General features: G+C 34.0%; 2 protein-coding genes across 4 annotated transcripts; one reads left to right on the top strand and one right to left on the bottom strand.

Moving 5' to 3' along the window:
• Window positions 1-1971: 1971 nt before the first annotated feature.
• On the bottom strand, window positions 1972-11817 carry LOC133678947 (peroxisome biogenesis protein 3-1-like). 3 transcript variants are annotated; one of them, XM_062101471.1, is made up of 7 exons: window positions 11450-11817; window positions 11045-11206; window positions 10754-10950; window positions 10489-10619; window positions 6665-6792; window positions 5896-6123; window positions 1972-2433 (listed from the first exon to the last, which is right to left on the bottom strand). In XM_062101471.1, the coding sequence occupies exons 1-7, from the start codon at window positions 11461-11463 to the stop codon at window positions 2172-2174; spliced, it is 1122 nt and encodes a 373-aa protein (XP_061957455.1). In that variant the 5' UTR covers window positions 11464-11817; the 3' UTR covers window positions 1972-2171. The 3 variants fall into 3 exon arrangements, with proteins under 3 accessions (XP_061957455.1, XP_061957456.1, XP_061957457.1); XM_062101472.1 differs by having other exon boundaries at window positions 11045-11162; XM_062101473.1 differs by lacking the exon at window positions 5896-6123.
• Window positions 11818-21244: 9427 nt separating this feature from the next.
• LOC133678552 (small ribosomal subunit protein RACK1) lies at window positions 21245-23253 on the top strand. The gene is made up of 2 exons (XM_062100901.1): window positions 21245-22288; window positions 22987-23253. The coding sequence occupies exons 1-2, from the start codon at window positions 21401-21403 to the stop codon at window positions 23083-23085; spliced, it is 987 nt and encodes a 328-aa protein (XP_061956885.1). The 5' UTR covers window positions 21245-21400; the 3' UTR covers window positions 23086-23253.
• Window positions 23254-24054: the final 801 nt, after the last annotated feature.

The following is a 24054-nucleotide window of genomic DNA, read 5'->3' as shown; positions in this document are numbered from 1 at the left end:
CACTCTTTTAAATCTCGTATACCCTAATTCTCTTCTTATATGTCATCCCTTCCAAGAGAGAGACTTATAACATGATTATTTATTTTTGGATTGATTTTTTGGTTGTTTGAGGCATAAAAGGGTTTATGTAGGTCTTTAGGTTGTTTTATAGATTTTTTTTTGGGTAAACAAAAAGGTTCAAAAATATATTTTTAGGAGTGAAAAACCCCTACTTATTTACTTGGTGATCCATAGGTCACTGACAACTGGAGATGTAGATGAAAGGTCGTCTACGTCACCTAAAAAAAATTTGGTCGCATCATCAACTCAACCAAGCAAGAAAAAAAAATTGTATTGGTGCATGGGTTTGCTCTTGCTTTTGGACCTAGGAGATGATCCATTAGATCCAGGCTTCTACACTCCTTTTTAAAGGGCTTCCTTCAATTTATTTATAACTTTTTTTAAATAAAATAAAAGAATTTATTTTTTAAAAAAATCATACACTAATTTTATTTTATTTTTTAGAATATGACAAGACAAATTTTTTTATCGCTTAATTTTTTTTTTGAAGCATAGTTTTTTCTATGGAGTTATCCTGATCTTATAATTGAAATTGCAAATTTAGTGGATTAACTTGAGTAGACTAGGTTTTTTTTATGTTTTTTTTAAATTGATTTTCTCGTCATTTTCTTTCTTCGACAATGGGTTGATTAGGAATTGACCTTTGTATTTTTTTTGTCTATGGGGTAATTCTATTTTCATGGCTCGGTCACGGGTTTAGCCTATTTACCTATGATTATTCAAGTTGCTTTTTTTGGGCTCTTTTTTTTAAATTGATTTTTTTTTCATCCTTCAGTATTTGGTTTATTAGAATTGAGCTTTCTATTTTTTTTATTTATATTCTATAGAGTTGTCAAGGTCTCATGACTTGGATTATATGTTTTGCTAGTTAATAAAGGTTGGCTCTGGTCAATTCAATATATTACTGTTTTAATATTTAAAAAAAAACATATTATTTGATATATCACAATCTTAATATTTTAAAAATATTGTGTAATTTGCATTAGGTTTCATCTTTATGTTTTTTAATTAAAAATAATATTTTTACCCATGATACAAAAACAAAGGAGCTAGTAAATGATCTAAGATTGGCTCATTTAACTAAAACTTATTTTAGGTCCGACGAGCATTCTCCAAACACATCACAAACCAATGAGAGCGGAATGGAAGGCCTTTTTTCTCCTAACGTGAATTTGGTCTCTTTTTTGTTTTGTTTTACTGACTTCAAGTCCTTGACTGTGGGGTGTTCTATGTCATATTGCCAAGACGACCATTAAAATAATTTAGCAAGCATGAATTAAAATGACTAATTCAGGACGTACAAAATTTAGAAAATTACTGTACAATTCAACCGCTTTGACAGGTAGAGCATGTTCCTCTTCATTGAAGACCAGAATTACTGTTTTGGCCAAGATTTCAGCTAGCCCATTAATCATCCCTAAACTGACAAATAGCTTTAAAACTTCCATCATTGACTCGCCGCATCACATTGGCTTAGAAAATTACTCGGATGAAACCTTAAAAGAATAACTTGGCTGATTAAGCTTTTAAATTGATGATTACATCGTTATTAATTTTAGAATTTATAAAATTAATTAAAATATATATAAATTAATCCAAACACCGACACTAATCTAAAAAAAAATTATTGGGATGGCAGCCACTTTGAAAAAGGAAGCGCCTCATCAGATATGGTAAGAGCAGGTTCCCTTCAAGCATCTTTACAACAAAAAAAATAGCAGGCCCACCAGGAGATGGAACAAGAAAGTCGCACAACCGAAATGAAATCTCTTCAAAGACATGCCGGACAGGGACAAAACACTCTTGTGCTTCATGCATAGTTGGAGACTTTCTACTTCTGTCATTTTTCCAGATTTAACAGCACAAAAAGACAGCATCCGTCCCGAAGTAAATGACATATGACAATGGTAATGCACTCAATGAAGATATTAAGAGTTAATAAAGAATTACAATTTCAATGAAATATCTTTTGACTCTCTTTTGAATCCTTTCAAGCAGTTCACATTTGCAGACCCCAAGCCTGGTACCATGCAAATTTTAGCGCCGGCACCCCTTGTATGAAAGCCAAAACTCAAAAAAAAGGGACATGGATTAGGATACAATCATGCTCACTAGTCTACAAGGTTGTTTGCATAGAGGAGAGTGAAGAACAGTTCAACTTCTGGTACAGTCCGGATGATTTTGATAAACTGGTTTTGGCTTGCTTCACGGAGTAACGATGGTACTATCTGCATAACTCGTGATAGAAGTTTTGCCAGTGGCATCCCCGATGTTAGACTTGCCCCAGTGGACTGACACTGAGCTTCCATATCCTCCACCAGTGCATCCACTGCCACTTTCAAAGATATTCCCATGATTTTACCAAATTCAGCACTGCAAGGGGAAAAACAACAAATTCTATTTTAAAGGAGCCCAAATAGAGTTAGTTTTATTAATTTTCAATATCTCAGTTTTCAACTGCTACCAGGCAAGCCAAGCACAAAAACATTGAAGGCATGTAATGAAAAATTATTTCAAGGTGGATAACAACAAGCTCTTTAATGTTGTCATGTTAAAAGACAACTGGAAAGAGGGAAAGAATCTCCAGATACTGAAATCCCAGAGCAGCAAGCACAGGTCCATGCAAGCAGGGAGCCACCAACAAAAAAGGAGGGAAGGAAAATAGGGAAATGACGCAGGGGAGGGGAACTTCGGAGGTATTTGCAGCAAAAATGAAAGGATCGGAGAGCTCGGGGGTTATTTCAATTCTTTCCCATGTCATGACACAAGATTAGGCTATAGGATAATGAGAAAGGACATCCATAGTATGAAGCCGACCTAAAGAAGCAAGCCAAAGGATGAGGGAATGCCTTGGGATATGGCCCGAGAACCAGGGTAAATGGTGCATAGTATCTTTGGGTCTGGTATCCTGGAACAATGTTGTCAAAATCACGATTTGACTCGTAAAATTATATAATTTGACGAGGCGACATGTATATAATGTGTGAAATCGGGTTAAAAACTCGAAATTAATCAAATTCGGTAAACCAGCAAAGCCAGACTGATTTCACGAGTTTGACCAAAGTTAAAAAATTTGCTAACCGAACGAGTCACTCCATGAGTCCTTGTCCCTGAGTCCCCCGACACTCCACCCACAGTCCCCACCCCCCAATCTCCCCTTTCCCCTTTGCTCAAATCTCAAATTCTCAACCCCATTGCCTTGCATGAATTTCAAAGCTGCCGCCGCTGCTAAAAACTGAGAGACGAAGTCGAAGAGAAGAGCAATAACTCCCATCATTTGAGATTCAGACATATTGTCTTGGCCTTCTCGCTTCAGATCAGCTGAAAAGGTATGTCATGTGATTTTCTCTTCTGTTTTCAACTACCGGTATCTGCAACCGCAGTAAAGATTATAGATCTATATGTTCCTATTTAATCACAACAAGTAATTGCATCGAAGAGATCGTAGATCTATATGCGTGCGTGCATAAGGGATTAAAAGAAGACTGTAGCTCAATCATGCCATCCTTTGTTGTATTTGGTGTGCTTGTAAAATAATTGTAAGAAAGATGCAAGTGACATTGCCAAATATTCGTCTTGTATGAGAGAGGAAAACTTGGAAAAAGGTCATAGAGCCCCTATGAGCCTTCTTAACCACCCTCTTGACAAGTCGCTTGCATGGTGCTGGAGAGGTTACTCCATCTCTGCCCCTCTCACTCTCCTCTTTAATTATAGCCTAAGGAATTTGGTCATGATTGGTTTTTTCACCTGAATATTATATCTGAATTTCACCTGACTTTGGTCTTCGAGAAGATTTGGTAAGAATTAATTTTTAGTTAATGAAATTATATGGACATAATTGTATTATATTGTATTTTTAAGTTATTTAAACCATGTATGGATTTTTATTTGAATTATGTATTTTAAGATGTTTGAACATTTGTATTGTTTATTTCACTTTTAATTTAATTGTGTTATATTATTATTTATTACTTGAATGGAATTGTCAATATACAATTTGTTAAATATTTTACTAATTTTACGATTTTACGATTCGAGTTTACGATATGAGTTTATATTGTATATTCTGTGTTGTGTTAAAAAAAGGTTTTTGACAACCTTGTCCTAGAGAGTCTTTCAAGCTGAATCAATCGAGAATCTCCCTAAAAAATGACCTTTTCAGACATAATGATTTGGAGAATTGATCTAGGGATGGAAAGGAACTGGATCCCATAAAGGTTGCAGGTCTGGACTACAGAGAGGATATGACCATTAAAGGCAAGAGAAGTTCTCTAAAATCCAAAATTCAAAATTTTTTAAAGAGAGGACGGTGCTATCGGAGCCATAACTTCTCTGACCACCGTTAGATTTTGCTAATTTTCAGATATGTTGTTCGTTTCAACACCAACACGGACATCGACAAGACTAAAAATCCCCCAAACACCACCCCACGACCTCCCCAAACCAACCCTAAATTGAAACCCACCTTGCCCCACACAAAAAACCCACCCCACCACCACCCAAAACTCCATCACGAAACGAAAAACCACCACCACCATAACCCCCCCTACCACAAACTGGCTTTCTTCTCAATCTGAAGATCAGTCAAGTCAAAATCTTTCTTCCCCCTTGTTTATATACCTCTAACCAGCCAAGAAGCTCTTGGGTTGATAGGTTGAAAGTGTTAAATTCTACAACCCGAGCTAAGATTGCTTCATTCCTGAGGCAAGATACAGGCATAATTTTGAAAATTTCAAACCATGTTGTTGATGAGAGCACATCACAATGGAACCGTTGTTCGGTTGGAATTTTTTTGGGTTATGTGATGTCTTACCATGCGGTAAATACTATTGCCGAGTTCGGAAAGACTTTGGCCTTGACAGTATCATGACAACCCAACAAGGCTTCATAATTTTCCAGTTCAAAGGTGAGGATGATGTGCACTCAATTATGGAAAAGAGCTAGGAAGTTGAAACATTTGGGGTCTTAATGGCCCATCAAAACATATAGCAGTAAAGGCTTGGATTAACAAGCACAAATTGAGTTTTATCGGTTTGTTCGAGACTAGAGTTGCCTCTAATCAGATGGGGGTAGTTGAGTCTGCAATTAATAATCCCTCTTCTATGCAATTTATGTCAAATGTCTTGGATGCTATCAAGTGTAGTATTCTTATTGGATGGGACCTAGAGAAGTTCACATGTGAGGTCCTTAGCTTGGTTGATAAGTGCAGCTTTGCGGTCACCTGTGTGTATGGTCTCAATACTCCTACTAGACGTCAAGATCTTTAGGACTACTTGAGACAACAAGCTCTTGCATTTCAGTCTAAATCCTGGCTCATCTTGGGTGACTTTAATGCGATTATGAGCTCTATGGACAAATAGAGGGGTGATCTTTCTTGGCATGGATACATAGATACTTTTGGTTGTTATGTGCAGGATGTGTAGCTGGTTAAAGTTTTTTATTCAGGGTTGTGATTCACTTGGCATAATAGTCAGCATAGTAGGAGTACTATTCTTGAGAAGCTCGATTGGATATTCAGGAACTCAGCTTGGTTCTCTATTTGGCCAGCTACATCTCTGATTTCTTGCCCAGGGATGCTTACTGGCTAAGGAAGGGTTGGGGGTGTTCAATCCATCTCAATTGAGAGATTGAATATTACAGCCTCTGCTCGTAAGGGAATTCCTAAGCAGTTTGAGTCGACCAATACAAAAAAGTCCTTGACGTTTGCACTTCCAAGCAATGTAATCATGTAACTAATTTTCCACCCATGTGTAAATTAAATGAGTAAAAATAACTATATTTTTTGCCTGAAACATAATAAGTCCCTTTTTTTTGCTCTCTAGAACAGAAAGATACCTTGATAGCACTGTTCGTGCCTCCACCATAAGCTGATCAAAATTTGTGCTATTAGGAAGGACCGTGTCGTCAATGCTGGAGCTTGTGCCTAGTTTGTAGTGCCCACTATCTTCAGGCATTAAGTAATCTATCCATTGATGTAGACTTCCCAAGCTCATAAACTTGTCAAGTATTTGCATGACAGTTTCGTAAAAAGATGTGGTGTTGAACAAATCAATCAACTTCTTTCTGCACGGATTACGGTTATAAGCAATTTAAGCGACCGTCCAATGGTCAAAACATTAGACATTCCGTCTAAAAGATGCTTCATGTTTGCATTTTTCATTAAAATTAGCTTTTTGTTCACTATGGCAGATGTTACTGTAACAGATTTCATTTAATGAGAGATTCTAATGAGCCCCTACCCATTTGCTTGGGAGTTGTTCTCATGTGCCTAAAGGAGTCTCTGATGATGTGAACTTCTTCATGCAGTCAATGAAGTGTGAACAAAGTCAACATAGTCCAGATTCATTCTGGATTGACTGAGAAAATCATGGAGTTCCAAGTTTCAAATTTAGTTGAAAGATTTTCAGTTAAATTTCTGACTTTTGCATGTTTATTTTGAAAAGTGAAGACAAATCAACAGAGGCAAACACACATCACTATCCACTCAGAATTTTCTGCATATGATGTTGCTCCATTATTTTAATCTATGCAATGCAACTTCTTGATTTAAGTAGAATATTACTTAACATACATGCCATTTTTCAAACAATATGGAAACACTTACTCCTCAATAACTTCTGTTACCACAGCCTGGATATTTGAAATCAATGCCAGCAGGCCATTATTAGCAAGAAAATCAGCACTCGCCAAAAAATTTTGCTGGTCATCCCTATCAATGAGATCGACATTCTCCTGTGTGAAATGAATGAAGTGGATTAACTTAAGAAAAATGACAAGACACTTTAGAACATCCAGAAGCAGCATTAAAAATACAGAAGGCATGAGCATATGGTCTACCAAGAGTGTATTATAGTGTTTTCAAAGTATTAACCAACCACAATACCCATCAAATACCTAACTGGGTGATAAAGGTTAATTTGAACAGGAATATAAAATATCATAAAAATCCAAAGATATGAAGGGACAACGACCAAAAACAAATGTTTACATCAAAATTGCAGAGTGATAAGTTTAGCAGGTCTATATAAATTGCTGGCTCTCCATATCATCACGCCAATCTTTTTGATGAATACTATAATGCACTTCCATTGATGGCTGAATAACTGAAAATGCGTCTCCATTTTGGCGTTGCTCAGGTTGAGGTAGCATAAAGATGACGGTACTGATAAGAAGAAAAAGATGCCACAAAAAAGGTATGCCACAACTATAATGTATACACCCTAAGCAGCATGTACATCAGAGCACTCAGAAAAAGTCAGTTCAACCATCCTAAATTCAGCATTCTCACTTACTGACAAGCAGAGGACTCATTAGGGGCAAAATCATTAAACCTTGAAAGAAACAGAACCACAAGACATGTTTTATTATCATTGCTTCTCTAATCACCTATAATCTTTTCCATTTAGATGCATTGTTGCACAAGCAGCCAAAGGAGGAGGAATTAGGACTATCGGTAAAAACTTTAGCTCAAGAGATATTTTAATTTTATGCCTTCAAGCCAATGACCTCAAACAAACATCTGCATCTAAGATACCAAGTCAACTATTGAATACCTGTTCTTGTTCATTTGAATTGGAAGAGGTGGAATGCAAACACAAGTATAACAAGATATTCTCTACAAAGTAAAAGGAAAAAAGAAGAAAGAAGGACAAAGACAAAGCACTATAGCACATCAATCCTGATGCCACAATTGAGGAGACTCCTCTAAAAACCTCCAAAAGCTCAAGTCCATAAAGAGAGGCCAGGAAACAATTCCATCCCAAAGTAATTCCTCAAAAGAGAACATTCATCAAATGTTCTTGAGTTCTTTTCCATCCAAATGCTTTGATGCATGGCAAACATAGTAGAAATGACACAAGATTTTACAATCTCCCATCCCTACTGGAGCCTAGCAAAAGGACCCAACACGCATTATTAACAATTTATCCATTAAGCTCAGGACCAATACCACCAATGTTTATGGCAAGTCTCCTGACAGATCCCATGCCATTGGACAAAATATTAAGAAATAATCAGAGTATATATTATATTGTAGGCAGACTTAACTCATGAAACCCAGCAAAGACCCAGAAATATACAGTCACTTGTACAGCTAACAAGTAGCTAGTAGCTACTACCTTATGAGTTGCTTAGGAATAGCTTGCAAACAGGTATGTTCTTTACCTCGTGAGAAATTAAGTATATATAGATACAAGGGAGGGGGATTTTTTATTTTTTATTTTTTAAAAAAAGAGACTATGAATTGAGTGCTGGAGCTCTACCAAACAAATTATCACCTCTCTCTTCCTCCCCAAGAACTCTCTCTCCTATTTCCTCTATGCATAAATTCTTACCCCTCCTCACAGCCTCCAAAGCCAGGAGTTACACCTTCATTTTATCATCGCATCCCAACAGCCTTCCAAAGCCGGACATCACATACCTCATTTTTCAGCGCTATCCAGCATCACACATGCAGAAACATTCTCCTGCCTGCCGATACAATTGCTGACACACAGTTTCACAATGTATGTGAAGGGAATTCATAAAGGGGCTCACAGTAGGGAAAACTAAACACCAGACTTACATTTCTTATATGGAAGATGCCTCAAGGATTGAAACCTTCAGTAAAAACAAAGAACATTGACCTCTAAAGCCATATAATACGTATAGGAGTTGAATGGGGGTCTCAAATAGTGATCACATCATTCCTATACCAGAGATAAAAGGCGTTATTCAACAGCTGTCCCAGCTCCAAAATTACAAATATAGACCTCCATCAAAACAACCATCCAGAAACCAACCATTTCTTTTCAGCACATTAATGCAGTCTATTCATGAATTACAATTTTAAAACATTATTTATTCTTATCCCAGTTTCTCGAGAAGAAAACATTTAACTACTATGTGCATCAGATGATAATAATAAATGTGCTCCTCTGAACGCCTCCCACCTCCCCGGCCATAGTGGAGGATGTCATAAGTAAAACCTGTCTTCATCAACAATTCAATTTAGCAAAATCCTGGACTATCTCGGTAGATAATCAGTTCCCATAGGCCAGCTATTGTAAACTCTCCAGAAGTGAGCTCTTAATGAATGACTTCAGATCTCCATTCTACAGAACATCAAGAATCTAGATATGTACTTAGTTAAACAACTTCAGTCTTAAAACATTAAGTGTGTGTTTGGTATTAAGGTGCAAGGTGCTTTTCAAAAGTGTTTTTCACTTGAAAATGATCAAAATGATTTTTTTTTTTCAGATTTGTTTTTATTTTTGATATCAGCACATCAAAACCATTGGAAAATACTAAAAAAGCATCAAATTCATGCTTTTTCAAGCTATACGCAATTTTAAATGCAAAAACAAACAGCCTCTAAGTGTCATAATATGCTGTACTATACGGCTCTTTCTATATGAAACCAGAATACTCTACATAAGCCTAAAGTCTAGACTGACCCAAATGCCTTCATGAACATAATCAAGAAGCATAAGAGAAAAACAATGTGTTAGGATCTGTGATTAATGCCCAGGCTCAAAACACAACATTTTAACATGGTTCAGTAACTGTCTACATCCACGGAGCAACTCATTTCATTATATAGAGGGAAAATTGCAATCTGGAGGAGAAAGGACACCTCATCTCAACTCCCAGTTCTCTCTATCTCTCTGCTGCACAACTGCAGCTGCAGCTGCTGCTACCCACTAAGGCATCTCCTTCTACTACATGTCTTGCTACTTATTTCTCTGCTTGCCCATGCATCTATTTATAGATGAAAATGTGGGTGGGGGGGAGGACATCCCCATTTTCAGCCACTGCTCCTGCAACAATGGCAGACAAACCAGCCATTATTCCAGCCTGTTTTCAGCACATTATCCAGCTTACTTTAGGTGCCTAACCAGCTGGTTTGTGGGTGATTTGTCTCCACGCTCAACACAACAAGCATTCAATAATTCAACTGTGGTGACAACTGACATCTAAATACGGATCTACAGATCCCCAATTCTGCTTTTTGGATTAGTTCATGATCTGAGAGTACAAACCTTTTCACAGTCCAACTAAGTCAATGCAGCTTAACAACACAAATAATAAAGATGAACATTAAGGAACGGAACAGTATTTTGGTTGGTTACAGAATGTAAACTTCATTCTCGGACTAAATTGCTCTTTGAAGAAACCCCTATGATTAATCAGCTCAGAACATATTTGCTTAATTGACATGCTAATAGCAATCTGTAACCAAATAACAATTAGAGGGAATCTCAGCGATTTTCAGCACAAAAGTCAAATGCATTGGACTAACTAACCAGAGAACAGCTATCTGATAGCACGACTGACATGCAAATGAAGTTTAACAAAAGTTGCTTGAAGAAACATTAAAAGTTCGGACAAATGATGGTTGTGTATGAGCATGAATCTTAAACATGGGAACAGAGACAGAATGGATCTTACAAGTAAAAGTGAGCTTCCAAGGCCACGTGCAGTATCAATATACAAATGTCTTCCTAGAATATTTACTTGAACTTTGATATATAAGCTAAGTATTGTCACAGCCCACAGCGACACCACCATTTGTGTGAAACCTGGAGGAACCACACCCGTGAAAAACATACACTAAAATGTAACTTATAGAAATGCAGTAAAAGAAAAAAGAAAAACTAAGACGTTATATATCATATGCAACGTGAACAGGCAGAGAGAATAAGTAGCGGCGTACTTAGGATTTTGAGTCTGTCCCACAGTTCAAGTTTCTCTGAAGAGGTAAGCGTGTATGGCTTACCCTTCCCTTTCTGTAGCCTTTCAGTGAGCTGAGAAAGGTCCAACTCTTCCGCTATCCTACTTCTTAAATATTGCATTGCATGAGGCAATGTTGTATCAGCTATTAATTGCACATTCTCGAAATGGGCTTGCAATCTATCAATACAAGTCATAAGGTAAAGCATAAGGATCAACAGAACACTAATAAGAGGGGGGGTGGGGGAGAACACCGTATTCAATTTCTCTTAACTGGGCCTTGATGAGTTCATCATTTGCCCGTTGGCGAGCAAGTTCTCTTTCCATATCAGCGAGCCTCTGTTCGTGAGCATTGTATAGTCTATATAGAAAATACCCACTTCCTAAAACACCTGCTGTAATAAGAATTTTACTCCTATGCCTTCTCCAAAAATTCCTAAGAAACATTTCCGAAAGAGCGAAACAGTTATTCTAGCAAAGATTATGGACGAAAAAAAGAAAAAGACGCACACCCAGAATAATAATAAAAAAAAAACAAGTAAAGGCACAAAAACAATAACATAGCCAGAACTCCCACATAAAGATTGATAGATATGAGAACCCATTTGAAGAAAAAGATAATTAAAGCAATAAAAGAGCAAGTTAGCATAAAACCAGAAGATTAAACACAGAAACCAACCTTAAAGAAAGCATTTTTGAATACTATGTTGCTATGCAAACAACCAAGAGCCCATCTCTAAGTCCATAAACCATTCAAACCCATCAGTTATAGCGTCAGTCGCAGGCTGGCTAATGATAACCTGCCTTTAGGCAAAGTAAAAGGTTATGCTCTTATCTAAGAGTATGAGTTTGTAGTGATGGAAAGAGAGGGGAAAAAAAGAGTATCAATAAATCATTTTTATTACAATAGCTACCAACAGCAAACACCATAAAGATGGTTGTTGAGGCACCGGGATTGGAAGTAATACTTTTGAGTTATGTTTTGTACTCTTTTTTGCTATTTCCAGGATCAAACACTCACAGATGTTCTTTTCTTTTGGCTTTCTATGCCTTAACTAGGAGTTTTATGAAAATTGAGTCAAAGCTGTTGTATTGTATAAGCCTAATAATTCTATCATCCTTGATCTTTTGAAAGATTTAAAATTAGTCCCTTAACTTTCAATATTGAGTTTAATCATTCCTGAACTGTTTTATTTTTTGAATTAGGTCCTTCTGTTGATTTTTATTGTATGTATACCATCTAGGATAGAAACTTTTTAACACGCATACATGACATAGGAAGAAAGTAATGTGACTCCTTGTTATTTTCAGATTAAAAAAAAAAATGATCAAATAAATCCAAAAAAACATTGATTTCAAAAATAAAAAAACATGATTAATTTTCATAGTATTTATAAAAAATTATTTTCTTATTATTCCAGAAAAATTATCATCACATTAAATAACATGGTTTTTAATAGATGTTGTTCCAATTTTTTTATATGTCATATTAAATTTTTTTTCTTAATTTTCTATAAAAATTTTAAATCGTGTTTATATTTGATTTCACTTATTTTTATGTGATTTTTTAATTATTTAAGTCGTGTGACTTTCAAGTGTCCAAATCTGTTATCTTACAACCATCCCAAAAAAATAACAAAAGGATTCATTTAAAGAAAAGTTCAAGGAAGGTCAATTGGTCAAACTAGAAATTACAAATCAAGGGTCTAAATCTAAACTGGCCAAAGATTATTTAGGCTTTATTCATTTAATATTAATATTTTAAAAAATATTTTTATATCAAAATCATTAAAAAAATATCTATAAAATACATCAATTAGTGTAGTTTCATTTAAAAACTACCTTTTTTAAGAATACTCCCACCTCATTACCAACATATACTAAAAATGAATTATCATATTAGGTTTGCATACATCTCTAAATACTAATCATGTTGCTAGCGATCCATTATAGATCGAACAATAATTTTTTTATGTAAAAAAAATAAGATGTATAAAAAATTCAAGTCCAGAGTTATTGGTTAAAATGACATTTTAAATAATATGAAAAAAAACATGATAACAATAAATCAATTAACCAAAAAAGCAATGAGAAAAAAGATAGAAAAAACCACACTCAAACCTATCTGAATTATCAAACAACTCAATGCTAATCTAACCGAAGAAAAACCAAAATAAAAGAAATCAAACTTTAAAAAAAAACATGAGCTTAAAAAAAAGATAAAAAACAAAAGCAATCTTAGGCGAACCTCTTAAACCTCATTTAATCTAAAAAAACATGCAACTTGTTAGATAATAGATCCGAGTTCAATTAAAAAGCATAGATGTCATCCAATTTAATTTTGAAAGATGAAAACATTAAAAAAATTACTAATAAAAAAACTTGCAAAAAAAAAGGAGTAGCAAAACAAAATGGGCTTAAAATCTGACAAGAAAAAACCAAAGAAAAATGAAATTTGAAAACAAAAAATCAAATCTAAATTTGACATTAAGGGATGAAATTGAAAAAAATCAATAAAAAAACCATGCAAAACAAAAAAAAATAGCAATTAAAAAAATTATAACTAAATCTGACATAAAACTCAAATGAAATTAAAATCCAATTAGAAATAACCAATGTAAATACAAAAATTGCAAATAAGAGAAGAGGGACGAAATCAAAATAAAAAAAACAATTGAAGGGCTGGTTTGTTTTTCTGCATGGCCTACACACAAATCTAAGAAAAAACAAAAGAAAAAAAAAAGGAAAAAAAGCCATTTTTAGCCAAACTGCATCGAACCACCATACACACGTAATCTAAGGAGGAAGAGGACACCGAGAGAAGTTCAATAATGCATTAGAAGTTCTAGTAAAACCACCAGAGTCAACTATATGTGCCGCCTAAAGTCGGTGGAGCAGCTAACACGCTAGCGAGTATTTTGCACACACCAGCAACTTTTTTGTTTTTTTTAATTGCACAAAATCAAAAATACCCCCAAGATCAATTAACAATCACAAATAGGCCATAAGAAAATTACTAAAAAACCCTTGAATGCAGGGCTAAAAAATTGGAATGGCATGAGTAATGTCGTCATTCCACTGTTCGACTAAACATGAAAATACAAAAACTCTATTCTACAGAAAATATTGAATTATTATATTCTAGGGTTACATTCGCTATTGTACTATGCATTAAAAAATGCAATTATCAAAATTACTTTACTCAATTCCCAAAAGACATACACGTCATGAGGAAAAGACCATCCTACACCCGAAGCAAAAGTAAAAGAGAAAATGATCAAGAGGTAATATAGTAATTACACTATTGAAATAAATAGTAAACTATGTCTTGAAGCATAATAATATCACTATCAGCTTTAGCTTTTTGTTAATTTTAAAGGTTACGAACGATTTGCTCATATGAGTTAAGTAATGTATGAGAACTTATTATGAAAATAAAATTATTTGTTTTCCTAGTTATTTTATTTCTATTTAATTTAGAAAAATTAAATATTATGATTGTTAATTTTATTTTTTTCTATTTAGTTTAGGAACCCTACAATAAATCTATAGTTTTTTTTTCTCTTCATAATAGACTTAGGAGTGGTATAAATAAAATTGTTAACTTGTATTTCATCAAACTACTTAAAAAAATATTAAGTATTAAAATTTTGAATTAGAGTTTTTGTATGGTGATTCTACTCAACAAAATTTTATGTTGCTCATGTTTTTTATCTTTCTTATGTTTTTTTTTGTGGTTGTTTGTACTAGAGCCGAACAATTCTTAGTTGTTAGTGTGCTAAAATGATTACAGCTAAAAAAAAATAACAAAATAGGACATGCTTGCATAAGATTCTCTAGCTGCACCAACCGGCCTGTTAAACACCCTCTCTTGTTATAGTTTCAGTCATTTTTTGATACTCTTTAACTCTCATTTCCTCTCCAGGGTTTAAAAAGGATGCATGCAGCTGGGTTGGGGGTCTTCTCTTTGGAAAGAATGAGAGGGTATGCTACATGCAATTGGCTAGTTTTGCTTTAGGAAAAAGGGAGATTATTGTAGTCTATGGTTTTTGGCCGCCCATTTAGGGAAGAGGAAAAGTCACCCCCTCTCTTCTTGCATTTATACCCCATTTTAAATGATAAGGGGGTGTTTGGGTGCTGGATATCTTTGGTTCCTATCTCTCTCTTGAATTATCCTAAGCTGGTTCATATTCTAATTCTTTCCTAAAATAGGTCAGTCCAACATTAATTTTTTGTTGGGTTTTATAATGTTGATGTCGATTCAGAAATCAGCAGCAAAAACTGTGTCGCTGTTGATTCAAAAATCAGCAATGAAAAACTGTGGCTCTGCCGATTCTGTAAAACCTCTAGGTGAAAAATTATAAATTGACTAGTTTCATGTAAAACAAAAGGAAAAAAATTCATAACTCTCGATCGGGTAATCAGAAAATTCTAAAATTTTGCATGGAGCCTTCTAATATGATGCCTTAGCTTTGGTTAAAATTTCAGATTTTTTAGAGAAATTCAGAAAATTTGATGAAAAATCACAATTTGACTAGTCTTACGTTATTGGGTCTAATTTTAAATCCGGCCATCAAATTGAGCTGAAATTTTATGAGGAACCTTAAAATATATTGAATAAAATCTGGTTAACATTTTAGGATGAACAGAGCTCGGTAGTGCTAGCAAAGAATAAGGACCGTCAAATGGAAGCAAAAAGGCTCATTAGGAGTAAAATGGTAATCTGCCATTAAAACTAAAACAAGGCAGCCCCTTTTCTATTATGAACTGCCGACTGGGCAGTAACAAAAGTGGAAAGAAAAAAACAATAAGAGAAGAACGTGAGAAATCAAGAGAAAAACAAGAAAAAGTAAGAGAGAGCTTTGAAACTTGTAAGATTGAAAGACTTAGAACATTAAATTAAGGAAGAATCAAGTGAAGGAAGACATAAGAAAGGTGAGGAGGGCTGGCCACATTAGGAGGAGAAGAAAAGTTGGGAGAACTTAGCTTGGTAAGCATGAAAAATTTAGATTCTTACTTGAATGAAGTGTTTTTGGGTTTATTTGAGTAAGTTATCAAACAATGACAGTTAAATTTGATTTAATTTCTTATATTCTTGATTTTTGTTAAATTAGGGTTCTTATGAGAATTTGGGGGTTTTGAGAAAAGTAGTAAACATGATGGAATTGAGGTAGAATAGTATAGAAATAGTGAATGTAAGTAGCAATTAAGGAAGAAATTGAATAATTTTGAAGAAAAGAACTTGTAATTAAGGATGAGGAAATATAGGGATGAAGTTTTGATTGTTTTATGTTTGAGAAATGATATTCTTTATCTTATGTGAAGTATTCAAAAGATGAACAAGTGAAGAAACATCATGAGAATGTGAAAAGAAGAAATAAATAAATGGTGGAATAGTTCATGGGAGAATTCTTTAAGTGAATTAAAAGAAGAAAATTGATTAAAACTATATGTTGAAAATGAGGTGATAAATGAATGAAAATTTTGATGTAAACTCCAATTAAATAAAAAAAATATTATGTGCTTCAAATTTAGGCACGTAAGAGAAATAATAATGTAGTGCAATTTGATTTATTCAGGAGTTGTTTCAGGAGCAGGGCATCAGGCAGGAGGAGCTGGGTCATCACGAGTAGACAGTAGGTGATTCATCTCTTTCTTTAAAATTCAAAGTTTCATGATTAGTTATGAGTTGTTTATGACATGTTGATATGGAAGAAGTAGAAGAAGAAACTGTTGGTATTATAATGGGGATGTTGGGTGGTTAGTATGGAATTACCGGTTGATATAGAATTACCGGTTGGTTAGCATGAATTACCGGTTAGTATAGAATAGTATGGAATTACCGGTTTGTATGGAGTTACCGGTTAGATTGGCTATTATAAAGAATAGCCGGATGTTGGGTAATTCGTATGGAATTACCGGTTAGAGTGGCTATCATAGAGAATAGCCGGATGTTGGGTAATTCATATGGAATTACCGGATGTTGGGTAATTCGTATGGAATTATCGGTTATATTGGCTATTGATAGAGAATAGCCAGATGTTGGGTAATTCGTATGGAATTACTTGTTTGATTATTGGCCATTTAAAAGGGTTAGTCGAGTTTGAGATAAAATTTATAAATTACCAAATTAAAAAAAATTAAGCAATGAGTGTTGGTTATAGAGGTCTTATAAGTATAAGATTAATAAATTATAAATGGGTTATTAATGTTGATATATTTTGAAGACTTGTGAACATAATAGCTTTATCATTTTTAATGTGTTATCTTTCTTATTTCTTATTAATGTTATGTATACAGGTTGTTCATAAGGTGATGCGGAGCATTAGATATAGGCTTTGTGTTCTAATCTGTTTATTTTGTGGGATGTAATATATTTGCTTTATATGTAATTTGGATTATACGTAGATTGTAATGTATGTGTCATGAAGATATTTGCTTTTGGTACTTATATATTTAAAAAGTATGAGTAAGGAATTAATATTATTAAACTACTCGAAAAAAATATTTATTAATTATAATCATGCATGTTTAAAAGATGGATGCATGTTAATGTGATAATTAGTTCAATATGAATCTTTTGAATTTATAATTGTTTGTAATTAATGTTTTATATGTTGATGATGTAAGGTTGAGAAAATACAATGAAGTATAGTTATGTAGAATATTGTATGATGAGATGAGATATGATCCAGGTTGGTTGGATCAAAATGAAAGTTTTGAGTATTGTGGTTGAATGAAGTATAGTCGATAACTTGGTAACATAAAAAAACAAAGGAAACTCTGCCGAAATTTTCAAAAAAAAAAAATCCCACAATCTTAGACATATTATTCAATAGTTGATATTAGTAAAGAAATGGTTGAGATTTCATGATATCATAATTTGAGGGTGTTACAGATTCAGAAATCGATAGTGAAAAACTGTATCGTTGCCAATTCAGAAATCGGTAGCGACGATGGAGTCATTTTTAGCTTCTCTCTTTGTTTTTTTTTTGTGTTTACATGAAAAGAAATAATAAGTAATAAAATTTTGATTCAAGGTTTTTATGTGGTGATTCTATTTGGCAGAATTTTGTGTTGCTTATGCTTCATGTCTTTCTTATGTTGTTTTTGTCTACATTAGTTGGTATTAAAGCCCAATAATTCTTGGTTATTAGTGTTGTGTGTTAGAATAATTATAGTTGAAAGAGGTCAGGAAACATGACATGCTCATATAGAACTAGATAACAAGGTCCCCTCGAAAAAAAGACAATCAAGAACTTGTTATAGAAGAAATGCAGAGATATATTCTAAAATTAACCCATTAGTTGATGAAGGTAAGGGAACATGAGAGATTGTGCAGAGAGTAATCATGAATTCATGACTTGCTTTGAAAATCCATTTTAGAAAAAACAACAAAGGAGGTAGTCTCATGATCATGATACAATCATCTATTATGGTGATATTAGAGATCTCATTTATGATGAGATAGATGTTGATTAGTATTCTCCACCAATTCATGTTTTTTTATTTTAATGATGATTATGCGAATAATAATAGCATAAACACTAACAGTTGTCATAACCCAGTTTTAGGTCCCCTAGATTTTCCTAATTAATATTTTCCTTTCAGAAAAGTTCAAGAAATTTGAAAAACATTTTTTGTTTTTGGTTTAAGAATAAGCAATTTGTGGTCTTGTTAAATAAAATTGGAATTAAAGGCAAAACTAGCTAATTTTCCAAGCCAAGGACCAAAATAAAGGAGATGAAAAAGTTTGGAATTCCAATTAATTCAATCAAGGATTTAATTGAAAGAAAACTAAGAATGAGTTTCAATTCCACTTATTTGAGTTTAATCATGGGTTTAATTGAAAGAAAATTATACTTTTAAGGTTAATTTGATCAAAATTACATAAATTTAAAAGTCAATGATTGAGGTGTAAAAGACGTTAACATAAAAGGATCACTTTAAGTTTAATTAGGGATGAAACTAAAAGAAAAATCAAAATTCAGGATGAATTTGACTGAAATTGAAACAATAATAAGTTCAAGGACCAAATTAAAAATTAAAAAGAAAATAAAATAGAAAAAGGACTTAAATGAAACAGTGTATTTTAACTAAAAAGACATTGTTTCACTTTAAAAAAAGACACCACAACGATGTCATTTTGGAAAGGGTAGAGGTTGCCCCCCGCACATGCATGCCATTAAATGCCTCTCTTTTGATGCTTTTTCCCCAGCTTTTAGCCTTTTATTCTTTCTCTCACATAAACACTAACAAACAAGTTCACATTATACTTTTTCCATGAACAGTGCCATTTTATTTTTTAAAGTGTTTAAAATTGTATAATTTTAAAAACCAAAGACAAATCTGTAATAAGTGATCAAATCTTGAGGTCCAATTGATTCAATCAGAGATGAAATTAAAAAAAAAAATATGATTTGAGGTAAAATTGATCAACACCACATGATTTTGGAAACCATGGACTAAATTGAAAGGTGGTTGTACAAAAAAAATTCATGTATTAAAAATAAACTAAAAATGGTGTCAAAATTACAATATTGAATTTGATTATAAGAAAAGGTGAAAACTCTTTTGAGGTTTTCTTCATATGCACAAATCTTTTAATTAACGGTCAGATCAAGATCCTGGTTTGGATGAGAGGATTTTCACATGAGCCTATAAGCTTTAACCATGTGAGATCTTTAACTTGATTTGATTTGATGAAGATTATTCACACGAGCTTGAAAATTTTAACTATGTGAGATCTTTGACTTAACTTGATTTAATTAAAATGAAAAGTACTCACACGAGATCGAAAGCTTTAATTATGTGAGATTTTTAACTTGAATTGATTTGATGAGGATGAAGAGTTTTTACACGAGCCTGAAAGCATTAATCATGTAAGATCTTAACTTGAAGAAGGAAATGACTTTGATCCTTTGCTTCCTTAATTTAACGAAGGAAAATACTTTGATCCCTTGCTTTCTTAATTTGTTGAAGAAAATGACTTTGATCTCTTATTTCCTTGATTTAATTTGAATTTATTTGAGAGAACTTCCAAGTATTTGTACTTGGCTTTTAGTCTCTCTCTCTCTCTCTCTCTCTTCTTTTCTTTTATGTCTTCTCTGCTTGTCTTTTATGCTTGTATGCTTTTTTTTTCCTGATTTGATGGTTTTGTTGTCTATTTATAGATAGGTCAATACAATTTACCTCAAATGTCCTTTATCTAAAAGGAAAACTCTTTTGAGGTTCTCTTCACATGCACAAATCTTCTAATTAACGATCATATCTAGATCTTGCTTTGGATGAGAGGATATTCATATGAGCCCATAAGCTTTAACCATGTGAGATCTTTAACTTGATTTGATTTGAAGATTATTCACATGAGTTTGAAAATTTTAACTGTGTGAGATCTTTGACTTAACTTGATTGAATTAAGATCTAGAGTACTCACACTAGATCAAAAACTTTAATCGTGTGAGATCTTTAACTTGAATTGATTTGATGAGGATGAAGAGTTTTTACACGAGCCTGAAAACATTAACCACGTAAGATCTTAACTTGATGAAGGAAATGACTTTGATAATTTTCTTTCTTAATTTAACGAAGGAAAATACTTTGATCCCTTGCTTTCTTGATTTGTTGAAGAAAATGACTTTGATCTCTTGTTTCCTTGATTTAATTTGAATTTATTTGAGAAAACTTCCAAGTATTTGTACTTGGCTTTTAGTTTCTCTCTCTTCTTTTCTTTTATGTCTTCTCTGCTTGTCTTCTATGCTTGTATGCTTTTTTTTTCTTTTTATTTTTCTGATTTGATGGCTTTGTTGTCTATTTATGAATATGTCAATACAATTTATCTCAAATGTCCTTTATCTAAGGCATTTTAGAAAAATTATATGAAAATTACTTAAAATACCCTTATTTAGAAAAATATTAAAGTAAGAACTATCAAATATATTTGGACTAGGTTTTTTTAATTTAATTTGGTCCCAAACCCAATAAATTTAATTTAGGCTAAGACCAATAAATTTAATTTAAGCCTAAACTTAATAAATTTAATCTTTTTTTTTTCTCATAAAAAGCTCAGGTTATTAGTCAGACTTGTAGAAATTTTAATGTTTATAAATGTCCTCTTAAGATGTTATTCGTGCTAGAGCTTTAAGAATAAAAATATTATATATATATATATACACACACACTAGCAAAAAAATTGAAAATAATTTCTAAAGTATAGAAAACAAAAGGCAAAAACCAACAATGATACCAAATGATCATTGTTTTTAAAAATTTTAAAACCAATTTTAATTTTTATTTTAGGTAAGAAAAAGACACAAATTTGACAATTTTTTATGTAAAAATTTGAAACAAAAAATTGATAGCAAAGAAAAGAAATAGAAATATAAAACATACAAATAATTTTATTAAGAAATGGTGGGGCCTTTGCTGGGCTGACTATACAGAAGCCATTAACCCATTTACCATATCATAGCCCAGTGCTGATCTCCGAAATTCTCAAAACCCTAGTTTGGTTCCGCTTGCTCTTCTCCCTATATAGTTATCTTATCCTGGCTGCCTCTCTTCCTAAAGGAAAAAAAAAAAAAAACCCTAGAAAACAGCAGCAGCAGCTTCTCTCTTCTCTGTCCAAGCCATGGCCACCGAGACCCTTATTCTTCGCGGCACCATGAGAGCCCACACTGACCAGGTCACAGCAATAGCCACACCAATTGACAACACTGACATGATTGTCAGTGCATCCCGCGACAAGTCCATCATTCTTTGGCACTTAACCAAAGATGAAAAAACCTATGGTGTCGCTCGCCGTCGTTTGACTGGTCACTCCCACTTCGTACAAGACGTTGTTCTCTCCTCCGATGGTCAGTTCGCTTTGTCCGGTTCCTGGGACGGCGAGCTCCGCCTCTGGGACTTGGCTACTGGTGTCTCTGCTCGCCGATTCGTCGGCCACACCAAGGATGTGTTGTCTGTTGCCTTCTCTTTTGATAACCGACAGATCGTTTCTGCTTCAAGGGATAAGACAATCAAGCTGTGGAATACTCTTGGTGAATGCAAGTATACCATTCAAGAGGCTGAATCTCATACCGACTGGGTTTCGTGTGTGCGTTTTAGCCCAAGTACGTTGCAGCCCACGATTGTTTCTGCTTCATGGGATAAGACAGTGAAGGTTTGGAATTTGACTAACTGCAAGCTGAGGTCTACCCTTGCAGGGCATAGTGGATATGTGAACACGGTGGCTGTTTCGCCAGATGGGTCATTGTGTGCAAGTGGAGGGAAAGATGGGGTGATTTTGTTGTGGGATTTGGCTGAAGGAAAGAAGCTTTATAGTTTGGATGCAGGTGCAGTGATTAATGCGTTGTGCTTTAGCCCTAATAGGTACTGGTTATGTGCTGCCACAGAGAATAGCATTAAGATTTGGGATCTGGAGAGCAAGATGGTTGTTGATGATTTGAAGGTTGATCTAAAAGCCGAAGCTGAGAAATCCGAGGGTACTACCGCAACTGCTGTCAGTACCAAGAAGAAGGTAAGGCATTTATTTTTGCCCGTTGTTGTTTCGTGGTTTTATTTTTCAGTTTATTTTTGGGTTAAAAATACGTTGTTTTATTGGTTGAATCTGGATCGTAATTTGATAATTTTCTTGTCTATCTAAGATTGTGCTATATACTCGAGTTTCCTTTTCTTATAATTAATTGCAAATTCTCGCGGTTGCGCGTGTTAAGAGTTTTGCTTGAAGTTTTCTGTTGTAGTGTTTCCAATTCTTACATGTGCTAATCTGTTTGCATGTTAATGTTAGTTGCTACCTAGAAGCTGTTGTTTTCAGTTGTATTGGACCTGCCACACTAGTTGGTTTATGTTTTTTTTATGGTTAATCTTTTGTGTTATCGTCTTTTGTTTGTGGACATTGGAAATGTTTCATCAAAGACGTATTCTTGGTTTGTTCATGACTTGTAAACCATAGAGTGGTGTCTCATTCGGGCATTTGGTTCATCTGAGATGCTTAAGATCTGGTTGTTGCGAAAGAGTATTTCTTTTGATTGTATGCTTTAGCTGATAATAGTGAAACTGTGCATTCAGAATTGGCAGCTTATCATGAATGCTATTATTGGTGACACATTGAGCTCTTTATACCTGTATGCTACTATGAGAAAGATAATGGTGCATGTGTTTTTTCTTGCAACTAGAAAGCAATCCCGATTAACATCATTTTGCTGTGTTTTGTAGATCTACTGCACAAGCTTGAACTGGAGTGCTGATGGAAGCACCTTGTTCAGTGGCTATACCGATGGTGTTATCCGGGTCTGGGGAGTTGGTCGCTATTAGGAAGCTTTGAGTAGTTGCCAGGCGCCTTCTTTTTGTTTGATGATAAAGCAAACGCTTTTTTTTCCCCTTACTTTTTAGTAGTTAAGACCTCTTTAAGATTTTATTGGAAGTATTGGATCTTATGCTCTCTCTTTATGATGGATGTTATACTTCTGTTTGAGCCCCTGCGATATTTTTGTTTTTGATATCACATGTTAGATGCGTTTCCTTTTGAATTTCATATTTGTACAAGTGGTTTCTCAAGTTTTTGCTTTTGATTATCCCTTGTGATAGGCCTTACGGGTACTAGTGGGTGCATCATGACCATTGCTGCTATCATCATTCTGAAACAATGCTGAGTGTATTTTGTTTCAAGTATTCTGGTGAAGGTCAGCTCTCAAAGGACTAATATTTTAAGAAGCTTATATTGCTGATGCTAGATGTGTAGTGTTTCCTAGCAATCCTGTATTGGGGGGGGGGGGGATTGAATTCCCCTTGAGCTACTTGTTTGAACAAGAGGGATAAAATGACATTTAGAAACAATCGATGTGTTATTGACAAGAATGTCTCTTTGGTGTAGCTATTTGCCTCTACAATCTTGCATCTTGTTGTTCCCTTGGTATGCCCATTAAGCTGGTGAAGGTGAACTGTAGATGTATGATGAGGGAAAAAAATGTTCTGGGAAACATTGCATCTACGGAGAGGATAAATTCCTGTTTGTATTGAAGCTTTAGTAATTTTGATTTTTTTTTTGTTATTTTTAATTGTTTTGCTCAATTTATTTTGTATTCTTAGATTATTTTGATATATTATATTAAAAATAAATTTCAAAAAATAAAAAAAATAATATTTTAATATATTTTTAAACAAAAAATACTAACCTCAAATACATTCTTCATCAGATCCTAAGGCCTCTTCTTGGAAAGCTTATGTTCTGAAGGTTATTTGTGTATCGATTAACTTAATTATGCTAACAATTTTTTTTTTAAT

The sequence above is a fragment of the Populus nigra genome, chromosome 18 (genome assembly GCF_951802175.1).
Source record: "Populus nigra chromosome 18, ddPopNigr1.1, whole genome shotgun sequence".
Lineage (NCBI taxonomy): Eukaryota > Viridiplantae > Streptophyta > Magnoliopsida > Malpighiales > Salicaceae > Populus > Populus nigra.
Note: the sequence above shows the minus strand (reverse complement) of the source record. Positions and strands in the feature narration are given on the sequence as shown.

What these genes read in the sequence shown, in the direction of transcription:
- LOC133678947 (XM_062101471.1), bottom strand. An exon ending in TTGGAAGCTCACTTTTACTT is followed by an intron (nt 6,793 to 10,488) that starts GTAAGATCCATT and finishes CATTTCACACAG; the next exon opens with GAGAATGTCGATCTCATTGA. An exon ending in GTAACAGAAGTTATTGAGGA is followed by an intron (nt 6,124 to 6,664) that starts GTAAGTGTTTCC and finishes TAATCCGTGCAG; the next exon opens with AAAGAAGTTGATTGATTTGT.
- LOC133678552 (XM_062100901.1), top strand. Translation starts at nt 21,401, where the DNA reads ATGGCCACCGAGACCCTTATTCTTCGCGGCACCATGAGAGCCCACACT. An exon ending in CTGTCAGTACCAAGAAGAAG is followed by an intron (nt 22,289 to 22,986) that starts GTAAGGCATTTA and finishes TGTGTTTTGTAG; the next exon opens with ATCTACTGCACAAGCTTGAA.